Here is a 22,667-nt window from a genome sequence, read left to right on the forward strand (position 1 = left end):
TACTCTTGTCCTGTCTGCAGGCATTATTTCAGCTCTGAGTCAGGAGACCTGGGAACTGGTCCCAGATCTCATATCTACTCACTAATGTGATCTGAAAGGTCATTTTTCCCTCTCTTGGTCACAGTTTCTTCATCTGTGAACTGAGAAATTGAAATAAGATTGCAGGTTTGGGGTGCTTCAGGAGTTTGCAAACATCTCATTCAAATTTCATCTGGCAGTACCAACTTTTTCTAAAACTGAACTAAGACAATATGCACACTCAAATTAGGCACACATCAAATTTAAGGAGACTGGAATCAATAAGCCTGTTCATTTGTATTACTGTTGATTGACTTTGAATGCATAGTATATATTTAGAGTGTAAAATAGAGTACGTATGAAATGCCACTTTTATCTCATTCATGTGGGAAAAAATAGAGTTTAAATTTAATTCTGGTCAGAATGGTTTCCTGGGATTCCAAAACCTGATCCTCAAACTAGACTTTTTCCTGTATCAGGGCTTTGCTGCTGCTGTTTATTCCGCCTAGAAGGTGGTTTCTCCTCCACACCTCCTTAGAAAGGCTTCCCCACACCACCGCATCTGAAGCAGCCGATTCCACTGCCCAAGCCATCTTCCAACTTTTCACACTACCCCTGACTTTTCTGTGTGTGTGTTTATTGCCCAACTTCTTCACGGGAAGAAAGCTTCGTGAGATCAAGGGGCGTTCGATTTATTTGCTTCTGGGTCCCCAGTGCCTCCAACTGTTCCTGGCCCTAAGTCCCTACTTTATAAATATTTGTCAGATGCAAGAATACATTTTTAAAATGGGGAGCAGCTCGTCAAATCATTATTTTAATGTGGTGGCAGGAATATGATATTTGTATATAAAACACATTGAAACAAAATTAATTCTAATGCAATCTTCAATCCTATATGGCTGTGAGCTTCGATACATCAAGTTCTCTGAGCCTCAATTTCTTTGTTTGTAAAAGAAATAGTGACCATCCCTACAATTCCAGGCTGTTTTGATGTATAAGATACTAGGCATTAAAGCACTTTATAAACTGTAAACACATACTAGTTATAATAACCAAAAGCAGCCACAATGCTAACCGTCTCCATCATTCAAACAAAATGCAGCAGAAGTACATATTCTGGGGTTGGGGGAGGGGAACAAAGCACCAAGGGAAATTGTGGCAGAAGCAGCAAAGATGAATAAATATTCTGAAAACTGGGGATAGGAAGGATATTCCAAGGAAGCATAAAGAGGCAAGAGGAAAGGAAAGCAAGTAGGGAAGAGAAGGTTTCTGTCAATTCTCCATTAAGAAAGTATCTAAGGAGATTCACTTAAAATAATAATAAGAAGAGTATGATTGACATTTTCAAAGCAGCAACAAGTTCCAGATTCTAATCTTCTAAAATTAATCTATTCAGTGATTTTCATTAGAAATGCCACTGTTTTCCCAGGAGGTAAGTCCACTCTGGAGTAGAATGTTTGACTGGTTTCTCCCACAAAGCATCCTCCCCGCCCAGGGACACACATTTCCACTGGTCTTCGCCTGGCAAAACAAAGGGGTTTGCACCTAAAAGTCAAGAGACATTAAAACAATGCTGGTGAAAAGTACCTACTTACTTGATAAGGTGAGGTACACATTCAATGTTTGGAGTTTTGGAAGTGAAAGGTGAGGCCACAGATGCCTCCTGCTCTGATAAAGAGATGCCCACGTGAGCCATTTTCAAAGCCTGAAAGCAAAGAGTCAGCTTACTGTATAGATGCACACTCACACATATCTCTCCTGAGGCCACACGAGAAAGGCTAGTTAAGCTGCGCACGAAGTGGCTTGTGGGCCCAAGCACTGGCCAGGAGATGATCAAATTTTGCTCTGCCTGCCACATAAGAAAGAGATGGCACTGGGACACCTAGCTAAAGAAGTGGGGAATGCAGAACCAAGTTCTCCCCCATTTAGTCTGTACTGACCACTGAGTCATTGTGTGGCTTTGGTTCAAACCTTTCCAAACCGCCCACATCAGTTTCTCCTTCAAGAGGAATGGAGGTGGTATATATCCCAGGGGATACTATCTATCTCTTACAGGGCTTGAAGCAAGTACAACTGACACACTGACAGCTACTTACCCCACAGTCATTGGCTCCGTCACCACACATACCTACAAAGTAACTAAAAGGGAACTGTGTCAATTGTAGAGGAGATCAAAGCAATCTTACCTTCTAATTGCTCTAATTAAAAAGATAAAATGAGCTTCATTACTTAAGGCTCAAACTTATTATTTATTTTAAGGGAGTTTCCCCAACAGTCTGGTTTGAATAAAATAAAGTATGACTCAGCAGTTCCTACAATGGATTAAGAAATCCCATACAGCCTTCCTGACTCCAAGCGATTCAAGGAGACCCCGCACTTCTCTGTCTAGGAGGCAGCTCTGTCAGCTGTAAAACAGGATGTTCACGATTATATGACAGCATGGCATGGTGGGGAAGGCGCAGAATTTGAAGCCAGAAGATCTGGATCTCTGACCTGATCACTTCCCCATTTTGACTATCATTTTTCTCCCCTACAAGCATTATGAGTATTCAGTGAAGTGATGTATTCTAAAATGATAAATAAGAATTATTGTTGGTGACATTAATAGTAACTGGAGAGGAAATCCACCGTGTCAGCTGTCATTCAACTCAAAAATGTGGTGCCAGGACCAGAAGTTGAAGAAAGAAAATATATCCCCATTTCAGGATAGCTTTCTGAGGCTGGATGAATACTGCTCTCTTGAATTGTTGACGAAGACAGTCTGCTTTTTAAGGTAGGAGCACTCTGAGAGTGTTTGCAGAATTTGCTGTACTTCTCTTCCACACTTCTATCTAAGGCAACGAGTTTACTGTGGAGGTTTTTAGCCATATTTAGAAGATAGGGCTTTTTGAATATAGATCTTTTGCCTAGTGACTGAATCAATGAGTATGAGGGTGGACTAGGGATGGGTAGGAGTTGGAGCTGTGTGAGTGTGGTCCAGCACCAGAGGTAGAGAAAGCCTCTGAGACTCCATGGGCTTCCATTAACAGGAAATAAAGGATCCCAAATGATGGGATTCTGACAATGGAGACCCTTTGTGTTAAGAATAGTTTTCTGATGTAGGATGGAGAGGATGCTTTGGCATAAGAATGTTTTAATATTTTTAGGGTTATGTGAAGCTCTCGTCATAGGGACCTCCCTGTATCATAACCGTGAAAATAATTTGTAAAAATGAAGTCTAAATTTTCATTGTACCTTTAGGAGCCAAGTTCAGATGACCTTTCCAGAGTTATTTCTTGTCCCCCTTATGTTCTAGTTCAGTGGGGTTCTCAATTCTGGATGCATAATTGACTTATGAAAGGAACTTTTAAAAAATACTGATGTCCAAGTGCCCACATGAGCAATTGAATCAGAATCTCTGAACGGTGGTGTCCTGGTATTGCTAATTTTTCAAAGCTCCCAAGGTGACTGTCATGTGTAACCACGTTAAGAACCACTGCCCTAACCAAACTGAGTGACTTCCTTACTCTCCCCCTGTCATGCCTCCATGCACTTCACACCATCTGAATTGGTAAAGACCTACTCTAGTTTCTGAAATTCTTCCACCAGACTGGATTTCTGCCCTGGAGACATTCTTGCAAAGATGGTCCCATTGATCAATATCTGTAAAGAATACAAAAGGGAAAATTTTTTTTATTATGTCAGCTGGTCATACATGAAGTAATTGATAACATTCAGAACACTGACTGGGTAATGATATCCATGAGTGAGAAAAGTATTTGTTTCCAAGAAGTCCTTCTTTGGATTTTAAGACAGATGTTGAGACTTTGGTCATCAGATAAGTGATCAGGAAGACCAAAATCAGTAAAAATGACTACTTAATAGACATAATTGATGACCTACAGGAATTTAGCTCAGGGGCCATGAAGGATATCGTCCTGAAAAACCCTGAGCTTGATGGAACCTTAAACCAGTAAAGTATGAGAAATTGCAAGATAACAAGAGGTCAGCATCCCAGGAGAAGGAAAGGAGGCAACTGCTTCTCAGAAAATTGTTCAGATCTAGCAGAAAAATAGCCTAGAGATGAGAGAGTGACTATCTGTGGTCTTTGACTTAACCATACCATCTGGGCTTGACCAACTGTGAAACTCAGCTGATAACTCCAGCCTAATTTGGGCTCTGAAACATTAATAGATTGTCATATTAATGGATTGTTGTATAAAAACCTGTACCAGCTCCATCCACCTGAACCCCATCCTACAGAGTCTACATTCTTCTGTGTCACAGCTGTGTGTGCTCCCTGCTCTTCTTGGCTGTAAACTCAGCTTACTGTTCACTCACCTTTAAAGTCTTCATTCTTTTTTTCTTAAACAGTACTTAAGATAATGAGCAATTGAATACAAATAAATTATCTTTGCTTTACCCTGGACACAATCTTTCTCTAGTTTGCTCACATGTTTTTTTATGTATATAACTTACCTGCCCTCATTGTGGCTTTGTTCTTCATCAGAAAAGTTTTAAGTTTGACCCTCTTTTGTATAGACGTCCTCTATCAAAAACCTAATGGAATTCCTCTATTTTGGGCCTGCCTTCCTGTATAATTGCTGGATTTACACTATACTGTGAGACCCCCTAACCATGGCAATATAGTGACAGCTCCCCCAAAGCAATCTTATCACTTGAGAAGTCACTAATATTTTAATCCTATAGATGATGGATAATTAGTTAATCAAATTTACTTATTTTAAATCTAGCAGGAAATGAAACAGCAGTGACCTCTGCAAAACTATCTGCTTCCCTTATGATACATTCAATAGGTATATCTAACCTAGTCAGAGGTTTGAAATTACTTACGATCATGCTCCGTGACATTGTTAGCATCTTTACTAGGAGACTGGTACCCTCTTAGAACTTACCTTTGGCAGTAGGCTGCTGAAATGTTGACTTATAACCTGGAAGGATTTTCCACTTAGGGCAAAATGGTAACTTCCCTCTCTGCTGTTATCAGAGACTTCTTCCCTGATGTTAATGTAATTGTCCTGCAAGGCAAGACGCAGTAATTTTAGACTTGATAGAGTGGTTAGGACCACAAGCATATCTGAGCAAAGGCAACAATGACAGTCTGGGATCTCTCTATAAAAGTCACACTCTGGCCCTGATTCCTCAGAGAAGCACTTTCTCTTTGCTGGATCAATCTTTGCACATCAACAGCCTCTAGTGAACAGGGGGGTAACACTTACTCACGTCCTGTTCTCATCCTGATTTGATCTCAGTGAGTCCCAGAAAAAAGCACATTTCACACATTTCAAGTGTAAAATACAAAAGCATTGCAGCTTAACAAATCCCTCCCTGAGGTGAGAACTTTCCTTTTTTTTTTTTTTTACAGAATTAATATTGTTTCACAAGGACATAATAGACATAGGATACTGACAAGATTGGAGATAAATGAATAAAACTTCTTCCCACCCTGAAGATATAGTCTGATTTTCCAATGCACACAGCAGTGTCTCTCTTAGGGACTAAATCCCCTTTGAACCCAGTGGGATGGCTGGCAAGCAAGGGAAAAAATGGAAAATTAGACTTGCAGCCCCACTTACTATATTCTTTCTAAAGACTTTTTTAAGTTTAAAAGAATGGATTATTTCCAGCACCCAGGAAAGCACTATACCTTAAAGCTCAGTAGGAACGGTATGGGAAAATGATATAATTGAGTTCTTTGAACTGTATACATGTTAGACATTTGGAGAAGTATGTTGACCCTAGGTCACCTGTACACCTCTGCTGGTCAAAGCTGCTCAGTAGTCAACACTGTGTGACGAGTTAGATAATATGGCAGTCTGCTTTTAGGTATACCTGATTCCTATAAGCAATATGTTTCTTCTCTTCGACTAACTGCCAAGATATAGATGCTGATGAGGACTCAGTAGTTTCATTTGCTTCAATGAGAATGACTTTCTGGCTTTCAGAAACCATTCCAGACTTTCTGGCCACTGTTATCGCAGTCTGAAGATTGTCACCTAGAAGAAAGGAAAAGTATCCCAAGATGAGATCGAAGAGACAGAACCAATTCACGTAGAACCTAGAAAGCTAGGGTAAGGAGTTCAGACCTTATTTTTGGTGTGAGAAGAAACAGTCTCTAAGTTCTCTCTCAGCCCTGACCTTCCATGATTCTGTGATCCCTTTTCTTATTATTGCTGCTTTTCATCTGGTTACTTTATGACCTACTAGTATTTTTTTGCCAGGGAGTGGGAAGTAAAATTAAAAAGGAAAAGTTCAAATATATTTCTGTTATTTGTCAGCAGCTTAGTAGATGTTTAGCAAAACTCTACTGGTTTAATATGACATCTTGTGGTTCCACTTCCAGCTAATATGGAGTAAGCCCACTAGAATCTATTTCTCCCACTGATTACAATGGAAAACTCCAGAAAAAATGCCATTAAAAAAACCTACCTGAGGACTTTGAAAAGTAAACACAAATGGCATAATGTGAAAGGGAGTCAAATTTGGAGAAATAATCTACAAGGTGGAGAGATTCTCAGCTTTTTTTCTCTTTCCTCTCACGTAATTTGACCTGAGTGTGAGCCCCAGTCCCAGAGCTATGCAGATAGCTAAAGCTCCAAGAAAAACCTACTTTTTCTGGCCAAAGGAACCAGGAAAGGGGCACTGGAGGCCTGAAGAGTTGTGAGGGAAATCCTAGAAAGAAGAGAGCTAGACAAGGAGACTAATTCAGTGTATGAACTATGTAAGCCCCAAGCTCAACCCAGAGCTGTGCATGTGCAGAGCAAACCTGAAGAAGGATAGCAAAAGCTTCAAGAATTGAACTATGATATTAGTCACCTCCCATATTCCAGAGTTTTGCTTGCTAAAACAACAAACTCAACATTCTCTAGAGGATTTTAACAGGATCCAAAGTATCCCAACATAATATTCAAAATGTTCAGGATTCTCAACATGTGAAAAACCTGGAAAATCTGGCCAATTCTCAAGAAAAAAACAATTCAATAGTTGCTTGTCCCAAGATGACCCAGATGTTGGAATTATCAGACAATGCTTTTAAAGCAGCTATTGTAATCCTCCTCCATGTGGTGAAGGTTGATACTCTTGAAATAAATGACAAGATAGAAGTTCTCAACTGAAAAAACAAAGAACAAAGATTGAAGAATATCAAAAGAACTCACATTCATGTCATTAGAGCCCAAGAAGGAGAGGAGAAAGATTGGAACAGGAAAAAAATGTTTTGAAGACATAATAGCAGAAAACTTCCCAAATATGGTAAAAGATTTAAATTTACAGATTCAAGAAGCTCAGTGAATCCCAAACACGATAAATTCAGTGAAAACCACACCCAGACACATAATCAAGCTGCTAAAAAACCGAAGATAAAGCAAATATCTTAGGAGCAGCTAGGGAAAACAATAAATTACATATAGGGAAACAATAATTCAAATTATCACAGATTTCTCATCAAAAACCATGAAGGCAAGATAACAGTGGAACATCTTTAAAGTGCTGAAAGAAAAAAATTGTCAACTCAGACTCCTATAGCTAATGAAAATAGTCTCAGGAATGAAGACATTCTTAGATAAGGGAATCTAAGATAATTTGTGCCAGCAGATATGCTCAAAAAGAAATGCTTAAAGAAGTTCTTTAGGCTGACAGGAAATGATACCAGAGGGAAACTTGCAACATAAGACATGAACATTTAGGAACAGAAATAATAAAGAGCCGTATAAATATAAAGTCGATTTTTCTTCACTTATGTTCTCCAACTCTTGACTGTTGAAATTTAAAACTCTAACATTGTCTGGTGGGGTTTCATTGTATGTCATACACATATATATACAACAATAACAGAGGAGAGAAAGTAGGGGATGTTTATGATGATAAGCCTTCTTGAAAGGGTAGGTACAGATATAGTGATTCGTAGAGGAACCACTAAAAATAAATAATGTAACAACTGGCTGGCTATCCCTAACATGGTTTCTCCCAGGTTTCTACCAAAATACTTTGAGAATCCTCAGAAGAGCTAACTGGGGGGAGGGAGATGCTCTAGCCTGAGATCAGGGAGCCCTGAGAGTGAGAGGCTCTTCCACGTGCCTCAGCAGGGCGACAACAGCCATCTGCTTTGCAACACAGACCGTTTTGCCATCTGTCACCTGCGAGAGGTCTGTTGTTTAGGACATGCAGCCCAGGCCTGATCCTCAACCATCTGACAAAAAAAGATAAAAACCTACTTAAGAAATTCCAGAAGCTAGATAAGGAAATATAAGGCAGAACAACCAGAACATGACTGGTAAAGTAGGCTAGCTGCTGGAGACAGAAGAAAGCTGCATTAAAAATAATGAGAGCACTTAGGAAACTCAAATGGAGCACAGGCAAAACATGGTTTTCTAAAGTCACTCCTACTCCAAAACACAATTTAAGAACTTCACAATTCAAGAGGTGATTTGAAGGAGATCATCCTCATTTTTGATACCTGAGTTTGCAGTTTGAAAAAATTCGGTGCAAAAAAAGAACCCTTAAAGCTCAGAGCAAAATTTTAAATATATGAGAGTTACGTAAGATAGACTAAAAGGATCTATGTACAACATGGGAAATATAGCCAATATTTTGTAGTAACTGTAAATGGAATATAGCCTTTAAAAATTATATGAAAAAATTTAAAATATGAGTTACAAGAAAAAAACATAAGAGACCGAGAGGATAGATCCAGGAAGCCTGTCATGTGAATAATGGAAATTCCAGAAGGGAAGAAGGAAAGAGAGAACAAAAGCCCTAATTAACAATAGAAGAAATTTTCCTGAGAAGAAGAAGACAGATTAAAAATGCTCATAATGGGGCTTCCCCGGTGGCGCAGTGGTTGAGAGTCCGCCTGCCGATGCAGGGGACGTGGGTTCGTGCCCCGGTCTGGGAGAATCCCACATGCCGCGGAGCGGCTGGGCCCATGAGCCATGGCCACTGAGCCTGCGCGTCCGGAGCTTGTGCCCCGTGACGGGAGAGGCCACAGCAGTGAGAGGCCCACGTACCACAAAAAAAAAAAAAAAAAAATGCTCACAATGTTCCAGACTAAATTAATGAAAAAAGACAAACATATAGGCATACCTTGGTAACATTTCTAAACTCCAAAGTTAAAGAAAAAGGATTATATGTAAACAGAACAAGTTACCTACAGTGGACTCCACTGGCCTTGTGATATGCAATACCAAAAACTGGAAGATAAAAGAATAAAACCTACAGACCATTAATAAAAAAGGACTCTATATATAAAATAGATAACTAATAAGGACCTACTGTATAGCACAGGGAACTCTACTCTGTAATGTAGAGTTCTCTACATTAGTAGTGTAATATAGGTCTCTGTAATGACCTATATAGGAAAAGAACCTAAAGAAGAGTGGATATATTATATGTATTGATATATGTATAACTGATTCACTTTGCTGAAACTAACATAACATTATAAATCAACTATACTCCAATAAAATTTTTTTTTAAAAAGTACTCTAACCCAAACATACTATACCCAGGCAAGACATCATTCACCTATCAGAGCAAAGAAAGATATTTCAGGGTATATAAAAGATCAGAGAGCATATCACCCTTCCAACCCATCCAAGGACAATTCTTCAGAAAAATTACAACCAAGCAAGGAAAGAAGCAGAACAGAAATTTTAATATGAAAGAAGAAGTGAAGAGGGAGTGTTGTGAGCGATGAGCTCTTACTTCTACATAAATCTAACTGGTAAAGGATAGATTCTGAGACTGTGTAAAATAAGTGCTAAATAAAAATTTTGAAACAGAAGGGTCATAATGTAAGGGGAATTTTAATAAGTAGTAAACTAACTCAGCAGCACCTAGAAGTTGGGCAGAGGGGCTAAGAAGGGAGAGGGAAAAAGTGATCCAAAAGTCTCTTGGATTGGAGGGTGTGGTAGTGGAGGGGGGTGGAGAAGCTCCAAAGGGGAGGTGAATGTATTCTCGAGTTTCCAACATCAAATTGGGTTCAAGGACAGTGGGATAGGGAGAGAGTGCTTTGGTGGGGCAAGACTGTATCTTGATGCCAGAATTCATAGAGTTAAATGCATCTGACTTTGAGAGCAGAGAAAGGGAAGGCAATACACACTCAAAAATCATGAATGCATTAGGAAATCACTGACTCTCTACTCGGAAGCATTCATTAAGAAACTTCACACATTTCTCTTGCACAATCTTTTCTCACTGCTCCCTTGTTTGTGACTTGGAGTTTGGGAGTGGGAGTAGAAGGGACAGCATTTTTTAATCTCTAGAATTGTAGCGCTCATTGATGGGCCTTCAGTGTATTTTACAGACCATGCTGACTAAGCATTCTTCTTCTCTGAAAATTTAATAATAAATATCAACATCTTTGCATGGCTTATGTCTTCTTATTCAGGTGTTATTTCAAACGTTCCCTCTCAGAAAGGACACCTCGTCTAAAGTAGCTGGTCAAACACACTTTACCACATCACCTGTTTTATGTATCTCATAACACTTATTGGTAGCTGTTTATTCAATTGAATGATTGATTTTCTATCTTAACCCATGTAAAAGGATGCTCAGAGTAATAACTTTGCCTATTTTGCTGTCCAGGTCCAGTGTCTAGAACAGTGTCTGGCCCATAGTTGCAAGTCAACAAGATTTGCTAAATGAGTGAATCTCTGTCTATTTCCACATCAAATTCTTCCTGTTTTCACACACACTTTTTTCTATACCTGTGATCATTACAGTCCTTATCCGGGCTGAGATGAGCTCTTCCAGGGCAGGTTTTGTCTCCTCCTTCAGTCGATTCTCCAAGATCAGCAATCCCAGAAATATCAGGTCTGATTCTACCTGGTCCCTGGAAGTATATGGATGATTGAACAGAAATCACACATTACAGTCTTTCTTACAGGAAGCCAAACAAAAACAAAGTCAGATATCTTCCTCTCAGAGTGGTCCCCACTTACTCATTCACCATTCCTGGGACACTGAATGTGTGCAGAAACTATCCAGAAAGAAAACAGGAGGGGGCACAAGGATATAGAGACTTTTGTTCTGACAGAACTGAAATGAAGAGAGGATGCTTATTAAGGATGAGATTAACTTTAATCTTTGTAGAGAATGAATTAAATGACCACAACGCTGTCTTCCATCTTCTGTGGTGATTTTCATCACCATACCTGTTAACAGCCACCAGAGAGTTCTAGCTCTGGTAGAAAACACCATTAAAAATAAGTGAGGTGAGGCGCCTTCAAGATGGTGGAGGAGTAAGATGTGGAGAACAACTTCCACCGCACAAATCAATCAGAAATACATCTACATGTGGAACATCTACTACAGAACACCTACTGAACGCTGGCAGGAGACCTCAGACATCCCAAAAGGCAAGAAACTCCCCATGTACATGGCCATGTGGCTGACAGGGTCTTGGCGCTCTGGCTGGGTATCAGGCTTGAGCCTCTAAGGTTGGAGAGCCGAGTTCAGGACATTGGTCCACCAGAGACCTCCTGGCCCCATGTAATATCAAACGGTGAAAGCTCTCCCAGAGATCTCCATCTCAATGCAAAGACCCAGCTCCACTCAATGACCAGCAAGGTACAGTGCTGGACACCCTATGCCAAACAACTAGCAAGACAGGAACACAACCCCACCCATTAGCAGAGAAGCTGCCTAAAATCATAATAAGTTCACATACACCCCAAAACACACGACCAGACATGGTCCTGCCCACTAGAATGACAAGATCCAGCCTCATCCACCAGAACACAGGCACTAGTCCCCTCCACCATAAAGCCTACACAACCCACTGAACCAACCTTAGCCACTGGGGGCAGACACCAAAAACAACGGGAACGATGAACCTGCAGCCTGAAAGAAGGAGATCCCAAACACAGTAAGTTAAGCAAAATGAGAAGACAGAGAAACACAGATGGAGGAGCAAGGTAAAAACCCACCAGACAAAACAAATGAAGAGGAAATAGGCAGTCTACCTGAAAAATAATTCAGAGTAATGATAGTAAAGTTGATCCCAAATCTTACAAATAGAATGGAGAAAATACAAGAAACGTTTAACAAGGACCTAGAACTAAAGAGCAAATAAACAATGATGAACAACACAATAAATGAAATAAAAAATTATCTAGAAGGAATGGATAGCAGAATAACTGAGGTAGAAGAACGATAAGTGACCTGGAAGATAAAATAGTGGAAATAACTACCACAAAGCAGAATAAAGAAAAAAGAATGAAAAGAATTGAGGACAATCTCAGAGACCACTTGGACAACATTAAACACACCAACATTCAAATTATAGGGGTCCCAGAAGAAGAAGAGAAAAAGAAAGGGATGGAGAAAATATTTGAAGAGATTATAGTTGAAAACTTCCCCAATATGGGTAAGGAAATAGTCAATCAAGTCCAGGAAGGGCAGAGAGTCCCATACAGGATAAATCCAAGGAGAAACATGCCATGATACATATTAATCAAACTATCAAAAATTAAATACAAAGAAAAAATATTAAAAGCAGCAAGAGAAAAGCAACAATTAACATACAAGAAAATCCCCATAAGGTTAACAGCTGATCTTTTAGCAGAAACTCTGCAAGCCAGAAGGGGGTGGCCGGACATATTTAAAGTGATGAAAGGGAAAAACCTACAACCAAGATTATTCTACACAGCAATGATATCATTCAGATTTGAGGGAGAAAATAAAACCTTTACAGATAATCAAAAGCTGAGAATTCAGCACCACCAAACCAGCTTTACAACAAGTGCTAAAAAACTTCTCTAGGCAGAAACACAAAAGAAGGAAAAGACTTAAAATAACAAACCCAAAACAATTAAGAAAGTGGTAATAGGAAAATACATATCGATAACTACCTTAAATGTAAACGGATTAAATGCTCCAACCAAAAGACATAGACTGGCTGAATGGATACAAAAACAAGACCCGTACATATGCTGTCTACAAGAGACTGGCTTCAGACCTAGGGACACATACAGACTGAAAGTGAGGAGATGGAGAAAGGTATTCCATGCAAATGGAAATCAAAAGAAAGCTGGAGTAGCAATTCTCATATCAGACAAAATAGGCTTTAAAATAAAGACTATTACAAGAGACAAAGAAGGACACTATATAATGATCAAGGGAGCAATCCAAGAAGAAGATATAACAATTATAAATATGCAGGCACCCAACATAGGAGCACCTCAATACATAAGGCAAATGCTAACAGCCATAAAAGGGGAAATCGACAGTAACAAAATAATAGTAGGGGACTTAAACACCCCACTTTCACCAATGGACAGATCATCCAAAATTAAAATAAATAAGGAAACACAAGCTTTAAACGACACATTAGATGAGGTGGACTAATTGATATTTATAGGACATTCCATGCAAAAACAACAGAATACACTTTCTTCTCAAGTGCTCATGGAACATTCTCCAGGATAGATCCTATCTTCAGTCACAAAACAAGCCTTGGTAAATTTAAGGAAATTGAAATCATATCAAGTATCTTTTCTGACCACAACACTATGAGACTAGATATCAAGTACAGGAAAAAAATCTGTAAAAAATACAAACACATGGAGGCTAAACAATACACTACTAAATAACCAAGAGATCACTGAAGAAATCAAAGAGGAAATCAAAAAATACCTAGAAGCAAATGACAATGAAGACAGGATGACTCAAAACCTATGGGATGCAGCAAAAACAGTTGTAAGAGGGAAGTTTATGGCAATACAATCCTACCTAAAGAAACAAGAAACATCTCAACTAAACAACCTAACCTTACAGCTAAAGCAATTAGAGAAAGAAGAACAAAAAAACCCCAAAGTTAGAAGAAGGAAAGAAATCATAAAGATCAGATCAGAAATAAATGAAAAAGAAATGAAGGAAACAGTAGCAAAGATCAATAAAACTAAAAGCTGGTTCTTTGAGAAGATAAACAAAATTGATAAACCATTAGCCAGACTCATCAAGAAAAAAAGGGACAAGACTCTAATCAACAGAATTAGAAATTAAAAAGGAGAAGTAACAACTGACATGCAGAAATACAAAGGCTCATGAGAGATTACTACAAGCAACTATATGCCAATAAAATGCACAGCATGGAAGAAATGTACAAATTCTTAGAAAAGCACAACCTTCCAAGACTGAATCGGGAAGAAATAGAAAATATAAACAGACCAATCACAAGCACTGAAATGGAAACTGTGATTAAAAATCTTCCAACAAACAAAAGGCCAGGACCAGATGGTATCACAGGCGAATTCTATCAAACATTTAGAGAAGAGCTAACACCTATCCTTCACAAACTGTTCCAAAATATAGCAGAAGGAGAAACACTCCCAAACTCATTCTACAAGGCCACCATCACCCAGATACCAAAACCAAAGATGCCACAAAGAAAGAAAACTACAGGCTAATATCACAGATGAACATACATGCAAAAATCATCAACAAAATACTAGCAAACAGAATCCAACAGCACACTAAAAAGATCATACACCATGATCAAGTGGGGTTTATCACAGGAATGCAAGGATACTTCAAAATATACAAATCAATCAATGTGATACACCATATTAACAAACTGAAGGAGGAAAACCATTGATCATCTCAATAGATATAGAAATACTTTTGACAAATTTCAACACCAGTTTATGATAAAACCCCTCAGAAAGTAGGCACAGAGGGAACTTACCTCAAAATAATAAAGGTCATATATGACAAACCACAGCCAACGTCATTCTCAATGGTGAAAAACTGAAACCATTTCCTCTAAGATCAGGAACAAGACAAGGTTGCCCATTCTCACCACTATTATTCCACATAGTTTTGGAAGTTTTAGGCACAGCAGTTAGAGAAGAAAAAGAAATAAAAGGAATCCAAATCAGAAAAGAAGTAAAACTGTGACTGTTTTCAGGTGACATGTTACTATACATAGAGAATCCAAAAGATGCTACCAGAAAACTACTAGAGCTAATCAATGAATCTGGTAAAGTAGCAGGACACAAAACTAATGCACAGACTTCCCTGGTGGCGCAGTGGTTGAGAGTCCGCCTGCCAACGCAGGGGAGACGGGTTCATGCCCCAGTCTGGGAAGATCCCACATGTCGCGGAGTGGCTGGGCCCGTGAGCCATGGCCGCTGAGCCTGCGCGTCCGGAGCCTGTGCTCTGCAATGGGAGAGGCCACGACAGTGAGAGGCCCACGTACCGCAAAAAAAAAAAAAAAAAAAAAAAAAACTAATGCACAGAAAGCTCTTGCATTCCTATATACTAATGATGAAATATCTGAAAGAGAAATTAAAGAAACACTCCCATTTACTCCTGCAACAAAAAGAAAAAAATACCCAGGTATAAACCTACCTAAGAAGACAAAAGACCTGTATGCCGAAAACTATAAGACACTGATGAAAGAAATTAAAGACTATACAAACAGATGGCGAGATATACCATGTTCTTGGATTGGAAGAATCAACATTGTGAAAATGACTATACTACCCAAAGCAATCTACAGATTCAATGCAACCCCTATCAAACTACCAATAGCATTTTTCACAGAACTAGAACAAAACATTTCACAATTTGTATGGAATCACAACAGGCCCCGAATAGCCAAAGCAATCTTGAGAAAGAAAAAAGGAGCTGGAGGAATCAGGCTCCCTGATTTCACACTGTACTACAAACTACAATAATCAAGACAGCATGGTACTGGCACAAAAACAGAAATATAGATCAATGGAACAGGATAGAAAGCTCAGAGATAAATCCATGCACGTTTGGTCACCTTATCTTTGATAAAGGAGGCAAGAATGTACATGGAGAAATGACAGCCTCTTCAATAACTGGTGCTGGGAAAACTGGACAGCTACATGTAAAAGAATGAAATTAGAACACTTCCTAACACCATACACAAAAGTAAACTGAAAATGGATTAAAGGCCTAAATGTAAGGCCAGACACTATAAAAGTGTTAGAGGAAAACACTCTAGAGGAAAACACTTAGAGGCAGAACACTCCATGACATAAAACACAGCAAGATCCTTTTGGACCCACCTCCTAGAGAAATGGAAATAAAAACAAAAATAAACAAAGGGACCTAGTGAAACTTAAAAGCTTTTGCACAGCAAAGGAAACCATAAACTAGACGAAAAGACAACCCTCAGAATCGGAGAAAATATTTGCAGATGATGCAACTGACAAAGGATTAATCTCCAAAATATACAAGCAGCTCATGCAGCTCAATATCAAAAAAAAAAAACAACCCAATCCAGAAATGGGCAGAAGACCTAAATAGACTTTTCTCCAAAGAATATATAGATTGCTGACAAACACACAAAAGGATGCTCAACATCGCTAATCATTAGAGAAATGCAAATCAAAACTACAATGAGGCATCACCTCACACTGGTCAGAATGGACATCATCAAAAAATCTACAAACAATAAATGCTGGAGAGGGTGTGGAGAAAAGGGAACCCTCTTGCACTCTTGGTGGGAATGTAAATTGATACAGCCACTATGGAGAACAGTATGGAGGTTTGTCAAAAAACTAAAAATAGAACTACCATACGACCCAGTAATCCCATTACTGGGCATATACCCTGAGAAAACCATAATTCAAAAAGAGTCATGTACCACAAAGTTCATTGCAGCACTATTTACAATAGCCAGGACATGGAAGCAACCTAAGTGTCCATCGACAGATGAATGGATAAAGAAGATGTGGCACATATATACAATGGAACATTACTCAGCCATAAAAAGAAACAAAATTGAGCTATTTGTAATGAGGTGGATAGACCTAGAGTCTGTCATACAGAGTGAAGTAAGTCAGAAAGAGAAAGACAAATACAGTATGCTAACACATATATATGGAATTTAAGAAAAAAAATGTCATGAAGAACCTAGGGATAAGACAGGAATAAAGACACAGACCTTCTAGAGAATGGACTTGAGGATATGGCGAGGTGGAAAGGTGAGCTGTGACAAAGCGCGACAGAGGCATGGACATATATACACTACCAAACGTAAGGTAGATAGCTAGTGGGAAGCAGCCGCATAGCACAGGGATATCAGCTCGGTCTTTTGTGACCACCTGGAGGGGTGGGATGGGGAGGGTGGGAGGGAGGGAGATGCAAGAGGGAAGAGATATGGGAACGTATGTATATGTATAACTGATTCACTTTGTTATAAAGCAGAAACTAACACACCATTGTAAAGCAATTATACCCCAATAAAGATGCTAAAAAAAAAATAAAAAATAATAAAATCCCAAAATAGCTAATTAATTACCAAAAATAATTTAAAACCAAATTTATATTTGGTTCAAAATGGGGGCATGACCACAATTTCAAACCCTCTGAAACATGGGTCGTATTCGTGTATCTGTCTTCACAAAGCTGTACAATCACATCATACTTTACAATTTATACAGCTTTTTCTCATCAGTTCTCCCAGTGTTCACATCAGCTTTGTGATTTAGGCAGAGCAGGGATGACTATATCCCCATTTACTAAGTTCAAAGGCATTTCATGCACATAGATTCAGTAAGCTGTGTTGCTGGGTCCACTGCCCAGTCTGGTGCGTCTTCCCACGAAACCATTCTGCTTTATCAAAATGCCCCCCACCCCATTTACCTCATCAAGGCAGTGGTATGATGGTCCATTTCCAGCTTTTTGTAGGCCAGTCCTATGACCCGGAAGCCCTGTGTCGTGTAAATCTGAAGTTCACTCACAAAACTAGTTGGTACTGTTCAGAAAATAACACAAGATTAGTATGCAATATGAACTCAGCTAGAACTGGGAAAGGAATTCTTTACAAAGAGATCCAACTCTTGCCCAAGAAAACACACCTCTAAAAATGTACACAAACAAGTCAGTGGGAATGTTAAATATTACTACATTGTCACGATCGACCTCTTGGGATCCAGTGAAGCAGAAATGAAAAGGAAGCATTCAAAAAACAAAAAGAAGAAGAAGAATGGGAAAAGTGTATGATTCTTTTTTTCTCCAGTTTAACCATCAAATATTTATTGAGCCTACTATGGGTCAGGAATTAGCTATGCAGAGATTGCACTGCAATTGCCACTCTGAGGATCTTTGTCTAGTAGGGTAACAGCCCGTAGACTAACAGTACAATCGAATGAGATCCTTGCTATGATCCAGGCAGTTACAGCACACTGTGGAAACACTTGGTGCATCTATCAGACAGGGAGGATGTGATTAGATGGAGAAGGGAAAGGGCATTTTGGCTGAGGGAGCACCACGTGCTCAGACACAGGGCCCTGAGACAGCAAACCTTGAAAGTTCATCTCAGGGGGAGCACAGGATGTGAAGATAGGAGTGGTAAGGAAACTCTGGGAAGTTTGATAGGAGTCAGATCATGAAGGCCTTAGATATGGTCCTAAAGGAGATTATCCTGGAGCCTATGAGAAGCAATCAAAGAATGAAAGCAGGAATGTGCTAACATAATTATACTGTGTGACAGAAAAACCAATCTGGTCACAGTGTGAAGGGTGAATTAGAGTAGGGGACACTGGGAGGCAGAGAACAAATTCACCAACTATGAAGTGATCCAGGGGAGGGATGATGAGGGCCTGAGGTGATGGAGTGACAGGGCCATGGATTAGCAATTGACAAGACAGAGGCACTGAGGGAGAGAGAGGAATCCAGGAAGAATCCTAAACTGGGATGGGGGAGTAGTACTTTCATTCACTAAGATGGGAAATAGAGAGAGTGAGAAAGATAAGCTTGGTTCTGGTACCGAGTCTGAGATGCCAGTGAGTCATCCAACTGGTGATGGCCAGTAGGCAACTGGATTCATCGATCAAATGCTGAGGGGACATATGTGGGTTGGAAATACAGATTTGCCCACTGTAATATAAGTCTGTCCACTTACCTGTCTCAGGTTGGCAAAAGCTGGCCACCCTCTCTGGTGCACCTTTCATGAACGCCAGCCAGTCACCCCCCATCTCTTGGACGATGACTGTCATCCTCTGCAGTGCTGATGAGAATGGGAACTGATGCAGGATTGCAATTCCTTCCACTGGGACCTGGGTGAGGGATGGGGAATGGAGAGGGACACACCACATAGCTTCTACCTATTGGAAATTAATTACTCCTTTTCCAATCCTTAGCTTAGCAAATAAGGGAAACAAGGTCTCACCAATTTTCACATGTGGAGTTCAAAGAAGACACATCTCTGAGCTTTCAAAATTGTGGGCCTGCCAGGACTTTCCTTCTGAGTTGGGTTTTGTGGGGTGGAGAGCAGGCAAGGCTTACCTGGCTGGCTGTTTTGCAGGGCTTAACAACCATGGTACATGCCGGTGCGCCCTTGATGTGGAAATCATGCCCGGAAACCACCATTTCCTATTTCAAACAGGATGTTTCATTGTAGAGATTTCTTTCTTGTTCATCCATGAATACTGTGCTCAAACCCTTCCCTTGAGAAAATCTCAAGCCGTCTCAATATATTCTCCTCCCTCAGCTACACGGAGGTGAACCAGACTTAATTCGCCACACACAAAAATAATGCATCGGAAATGCTAGAAACTTGAAGGGCAGACGCTTCTGAATTATTCATACAATTTCTCCTGCTTTCTCTGCTGGAAGGTGCTGCATAAAGGCTCATTCTCCATTTCTGAAGGACTTAACTTGAAAACACTGAGCGTGAATAGCCCGCACCTTTCTGCCTTTTTTCTCCTGCTCTTCGCTCTCTGTCTAATTTGGATTGATGGTCCCCAGAGTACAGCAGGGCCGGGACTGTGATGTATGTGGTTGATGTTCAGTAAACATTCGGGAATTGCTATAATAAAGACCCTAAATTATAGTCAGAGGAACCTTTTACTCAAAGATGCCAAAATGCTTTATAATCATCTCATTGAGTGGTAGAAAAAAATCTCAGAGAAGAAATTATAATCCCTACTTAAAGGTACAGAAACAGTAACCCAAGAAGGATGGAGAAAGTTACATCAGACTGCTGCAGAACCATGCCCTATTAGCGATGGAAGGGACCCTAAAGATTGTCTCCTTCAGTGGGGCTCACACATGTATCACAGGGGCCTGGAGCTGAACCAGGCTATATGGGGTGGAGGCGGGCTTGTAGCTAAGTAGGTGGGGATGTGTGTTCCCTAAGCTGTGCTTTTACTCCCCATTTTGCTATCTCAACCAGAGTAACTCCAACGATTTGGTTTGTGTAGGATGCTTTTGAATAAAATTTCCTTTTAAGAAAAGATTCCAGCTTTTTTGTTTTCTTTTAGGTGAACCCTGCTGGTCTAATTCAATCCCCTCATTTTAAAGTTATGGAAAACCCCAACAGGAGAGAGGACCTCACGAGGTGAAGGAGTCAATCAGAACAGAGCCAAGACTAGAACCGGGAGAGCCGGATTCCTCCTCCTGAACAAGGCCATTTGATCTGAAATCTACTTCAGAGTCTCAACAAAATCCCTCATGGTTTTCCTTTTCATTGTCTAGTCTTAGAGACAAAATTAATACTAAAGTAGTAGGCATAAAACTCCTGGTAACAACGAATTATCCTAAGCACTGGGGACAGTGATGTTTCCTAATCCCCATGTTCTAGATAACTCTGAAACCAGACATGGCTCATACTACAGCTGGAAAGGGTTAGAAAATAATTATATAATAATTATACTAATACTATTGAGCTGGTAATATATTCCAGGCACAGCACCAGGGATTTTTTTTAATGCGTCCTTCCACTTAATCCTCACAATAACCCTAATATGGAAATATACTGTACAGAGGAGAAAACTGGGGCTCGGATGAGTTTGTCCCTCACTGCCATATGTACTCCATATTGGAGACCTCACATTTTTATGAGTATTGAATAGCTATGATAACACCTGGCTTGGTCTGGCATTGAAGAAGCTTCTTAGAATCTTTGCAGAACAGAAGCTTACCCAGGTAGTAGCTTCAAACATTTTGAGGTCCAGTGGGTCTCCATGGATGGTCCCATCCAGGAGGATCAGAGAATGGCAGCTGGCCATGGCTGCAGACAGTGGGCCCCATGGCAAAGCCTCGCCTGAGGCAAAGCTGTGGACTTCCTGGAAGCTAAAGGAGAAAAGGGAAAGGGCTTTAGTCTATTCCTGCAGGCCAGAATGGAGCTTCTAGAGGTGACCATCCTTTTAAAAAATAAGTTGATATACTTTGTTACATTACATATCTACACTCTAACCTCCCCAAATGAATAGTGCTTCATTCATCCATCGTCCTTACATAAGTTCGATGAGCATGAGAAAAATTCCTGAGGTTCTCTCAAGCTCTTTCTTCCCTCTTTTCCTTAACCTCTCTCTGGCATTGATTTAAATCCAGAGGTATAGAAAGAGCTAGAAGTATCACCCTTAGTTCTAAGTGCGTCCATTCCCACCTGAGCTTCCAGACCACTTTATCTCTTATGCTGTGAGACAGAACAGGCTAGCTCATACTATAGCGACTTGTGTATATCTGTGTATCTCCTTCAATCTATGCTTCAGGGCAGGGCTGTCTCTTCCATATCTCTCTCTCCAACATATCTGATTTTTGGTCCACAGTAGACAGTCAACAAATTTAACAGCAAATAAATGAATGAGTTGGTTACTGGAAATCTGAAAGACCATAATGGTAAAGAAATGAAATTTTTTTTTTTTTTTTTGCGGTATGCGGGCCTCTCACTGTTGTGGCCTCTCCCGTTGCGGAGCACAGGCTCCAGACGCGCAGGCTCAGCGGCCATGGCTCACGGGTCCAGCCGCTCCACGGCATGCGGGATCTTCCCAGACTGGTGCGTCCCCTGCATCGGCAGGCGGACTCTCAACCACTGCACCACCAGGGAAGCCCCAAGAAATGAAATTTTTTAAAGACATTTTGAAAAGGACACGGCATTCTCCTCTTCCACCCTGGCATCTAGGATCTGTATTGCAGCCATCATTACCATTGCTTTCTGTAGAAAGTGCCCTCATCTAAAATCTACCGAGATACAACTCAAACATCATATGCAGGGCTCTTTTACTAACTCAGAGTTGAAGTCATCAAGTTTGGCATTGGGCCTACAAAAGGATGTCCTCTGGACCTTATTGGTCAGTCCCTCATTACATGTTTAGCACACTGGTTCACAAGGCAGGCCATACTATTTGGTGGACCCTGAGCGGCTGAAGGTGCTTCCTGGATTAAGGCCAAATCTGACTCTTGGAGCCAGTCAGAATCTACTTGTTCCTCCTCCTCCACACGTCAACTTCCTTCAGATCCGTGGCCAGCTTGGCTGTACCCCCTTTAATACTCCCTTCCTCTGGGATTACACAGGAACCTCTAGCTGTGCTTCCAATGTGTAGTTTCCAGACCTCTGACCTTCCTAGTTATTGTTTCTTGGAAAATTTGTATTTTTTTACTATTTACCATAGTTTGTCTTAAAACATGGTCTCCAGGATCAGACTATTATCTCTCATGATATGGACCCTGCATTTCCTTCGGTTGCTCTAGCGTTTTGTTCCTGAAAGCACATACATCAGAATGTTAACTCGTAATTCAGCCATATTTCTTCCTGGTTTCCTCATTCAAGCTTCTTTAAGAGCTCAAAAACCTCTCGACTGAGCCTGTTGATCATATCATTATATATTGAAAGATCAAGTTATCTCAGTGGTTACAATATGTCTCTGGTATTTTAGTAAACATCT

The 22,667-nt window shown here is 40.1% G+C and overlaps 1 protein-coding gene across 1 annotated transcript in view; it reads right to left on the reverse strand.

Moving 5' to 3' along the window:
* ATP13A4 (ATPase 13A4) overlaps positions 1–22,667 on the reverse strand; it is a 99,969-nt gene that overhangs the window by 18,897 nt on the left and 58,405 nt on the right. Inside the window, exons 13-22 of the mRNA XM_032629402.1 lie at positions 20,922–21,072; positions 19,285–19,371; positions 18,902–19,055; positions 17,641–17,752; positions 10,725–10,849; positions 5,851–6,014; positions 4,914–5,036; positions 3,581–3,660; positions 2,115–2,157; positions 1,614–1,723 (exon numbers count right to left, since the gene is read on the reverse strand). Coding sequence (XP_032485293.1) covers positions 1,614–1,723; positions 2,115–2,157; positions 3,581–3,660; positions 4,914–5,036; positions 5,851–6,014; positions 10,725–10,849; positions 17,641–17,752; positions 18,902–19,055; positions 19,285–19,371; positions 20,922–21,072 — 1,149 coding nt within the window. The remainder of the gene's footprint in view (positions 1–1,613; positions 1,724–2,114; positions 2,158–3,580; positions 3,661–4,913; positions 5,037–5,850; positions 6,015–10,724; positions 10,850–17,640; positions 17,753–18,901; positions 19,056–19,284; positions 19,372–20,921; positions 21,073–22,667) is intronic.

The sequence above is a fragment of the Phocoena sinus genome, chromosome 4 (genome assembly GCF_008692025.1).
Source record: "Phocoena sinus isolate mPhoSin1 chromosome 4, mPhoSin1.pri, whole genome shotgun sequence".
NCBI classification, from domain to species: Eukaryota; Metazoa; Chordata; class Mammalia; order Artiodactyla; family Phocoenidae; genus Phocoena; species Phocoena sinus.